This window comes from Prunus mume, linkage group LG4, assembly GCF_029339155.1.
Source record: "Prunus mume cultivar Tortuosa linkage group LG4, ASM2933915v1, whole genome shotgun sequence".
Classification (NCBI taxonomy): Eukaryota; Viridiplantae; Streptophyta; class Magnoliopsida; order Rosales; family Rosaceae; genus Prunus; species Prunus mume.
In genome coordinates, this window is record NC_142701.1 from 9,107,200 (window position 1) to 9,110,043 (window position 2,844).

Genomic DNA, 2,844 nt, shown 5'->3' on the forward strand with positions numbered 1-2,844 from the left:
ATGTCATCAATATAGATTGAGACAATGATTAAACCTCATTCATTATCAAATCTAGTGTACAGAGTAGCTTCACTAATGCTTCTTTTGAACTTGCACATAGATAAATACGCATCAATCTCACTGCACCAGGCTCTAGGAGCCTGCTTAAGTCCATACAAGGCTTTTTTCAGCTTGTAAACCTTGTGACTTGCATTTTTCAGTTCAAAACCCTCAGGCTGCTCTAATATACTTCCTCATCAAGCACACCATTTAGGAATGTTGACTTGACATCTAACTGAAACAACTTTCATCCCTTTTGTGCTGTAAGAGCAATAAGAGTTCGAATTGTGTCTAACCTTGCAACTGGTGCAAAGGTTTCATTGTAGTCAATTCCAGGTTTCTGTGCATACCCTTTTGCTACAAGTCTGGCCTTATGTTTTTGAACTGTTCCATCCAAATTAAGCTTGGTTTTAAACACCCACTTCACACCTATAACAGGTTTATCTGCTGGTCTCTCAACCAATTCCCAGGTATTGTTCTTCTCTATCATTTCCAACTCAGCATTCATAGCTTCTTGCCAAGCTAAATCACTAGCTGCTTCTTGATAGTTCTCTGGTTCAATGATACACATGTGGCATCTTGCATATATGTCTTCCAGAGTTCTCAACTTCACTGGAGTAAAGCTAGGTGTAGAAGCTTGACTGTTATTTCCTCTGAAACACCAACAGTTGTGTTTGAGTGAGAGCTGCCACCATTATCAAATTGAGTTGTTTCAGTTTGTTCTTCACCAAATTCAGTTTCTGTTTCATTTCCTCCAAGGTTGAATGGTATTGGAACAGATTCCTCTTGATCACTCTTCCAATTCCATGCATTGTCCTCATTGAAAATTACACTCCTCCATGCATTGTCCTCATTGAAAATTACACTCCTTGAGAGCACAATTTTCTTGGATTGTAGGTCATACACTATGTAACCCTTTTCACAGCTTCCATATCCCATAAAAACTCCCTTTCTAGCCTTGTCATCAAACTTCTGCCTCAAGGGTGATGGAACAAGAGTATAACAGATACAACCAAACACTTTCAGATGCTTGATTCCTGGCTTTCTTCATGTGAATGCTTCAAATGGTGTTTTGCTTAGCGTAGATGTTGTAAAACATCTGTTTTGGAGATACACAGCTGTACTTATAGCTTCTGCTCAAAAAATCACAGGGATTCCTTTCTCTGTCATCATGGATCTTGCCATCTCACATATTGTTCTATTTCTCCTCTCAGCAACTCCATTTTGCTGAGGAGAGTAGGCAATGGTTAATTGCCTCTCCATTCCCATGCTTGCACAGAATTCTTGAAACTCATGTGAGGTATATTCACCACCTCTATCACTCCTTAGTTTTTTCCAACTAAAACCACTTTGCAATTCAACAAAGGCTTTGAATTTCTTGAACACATTAAAGGTATCAGATTTGTTTATGAGAAAGTATACCCAGCACATTCTTGAAAAATCATCAATGAATGTGATCAAGTACCTATTTCCACCAATTGACTCATTTTGCATTGGTCCACACAAGTCTGTGTGCACTAATTCCAGTGGACAGGTTGCTCTCCATGCTCCCTCTTTGTCAAACTTCTATCTGTGATGTTTTCCTGAAACACAACCTTCACACACATCCTTCATTTTGGTTAACACAGGTAGTCCAGCCACCATTTCCATCTGCTGCATTTTTTTCATGCTAACAAAATTCAAATGTCCAAGTCTTCTATGCCAGATCCAAGAATCTTCAATCACTGATGCTTTTCTAGCTGTAGGTGTCATAGATTCTAGTGAGAGAGGGAAGCATCTATTTCCTCCCATGACCACTTTAGCTACAACATTGTTGAGGCTGCCATCATAAAAAATAACTACCATGTTACCCCTAAATAGGACATAGTAACCATGCTCCATCATTTGGCCTACACTCAATAGATTCTCATCCAAGCCCGGAACAAGCAACACTTCATGTATATACCTTCTCCCATGTTGAGTTTCAACTACTAGAGTGCCTTTTCCAGTTGCTTGTACGAGATCTCTAGTGCCCATTTTAACTTTGCAAGTCACAGTCCTGTCAATGTTTATTAACACAGACTCTTGAGAAGTCATGTGGTTGCTGCAGGCGCTGTCCACAAACCATACACTTCCATTTTTCACACTTGCAGAGTGGCAAGCATAGAACATGGTGCCTGTGATTACCTCTTCCTCCTTTGCACAGTTAGCCACCTGCTTGTTGCCTTCACAGTCTTTTGCAGTATGACCAAACCTATTACATTTTCCACATCTAGGTTTGCCTTTGTGCCTGCACACACCAAAATGATACTTTTGACAGACTTGGCATTGTGGTTTCACACTTCCTTGACTGCTGCTACCTTGCTTGTTCTGAGAATTGAAACTATTGTTCCAATTTCCTCCAGCATTGTTATTCCAGCTTGAGCCATTGTTATTTTGAGACCAATTTGATCCCTTTTTGTCTTGTCCCTGCCACTTTTGATTTGGTCTACTCTGTGAGCCCTTATTAGAGCCATGAACTTGGTTATTTCCAACCTTGAGGCTACTAAAAGCTCTCTCAGTTCCAGCCACTTTATCTCTTTCATCATGCAAGTCTTCCCTTTTATCATAAACTTTGACAGAGGCAATGACCTCTTCAACTTTAAGAACATCAAGGTCTCGAGTTTCTTCAATAACAGACACAATGGATTTATATCTTCTACTTAGACTGATCAAAAGTTTTTGCACAATTCTTGTTTCAGTCACATCTTCACCAAGAGATTTTAGATTATTCACAGTTCCAAAAAATCTAGCCAAATAGCTATCTAAGCTTTCACCATCAGTCAT

At 39.6% G+C, this 2,844-nt stretch overlaps 1 protein-coding gene across 1 annotated transcript; it reads right to left on the reverse strand.

Moving 5' to 3' along the window:
* Nucleotides 1–1,605: 1,605 nt before the first annotated feature.
* On the reverse strand, nt 1,606–2,844 carry LOC148917853 (uncharacterized). The gene has a single exon (XM_089050419.1). It carries the CDS (start codon nt 2,842–2,844, stop codon nt 1,606–1,608), a length of 1,239 nt encoding a protein of 412 aa, XP_088906545.1.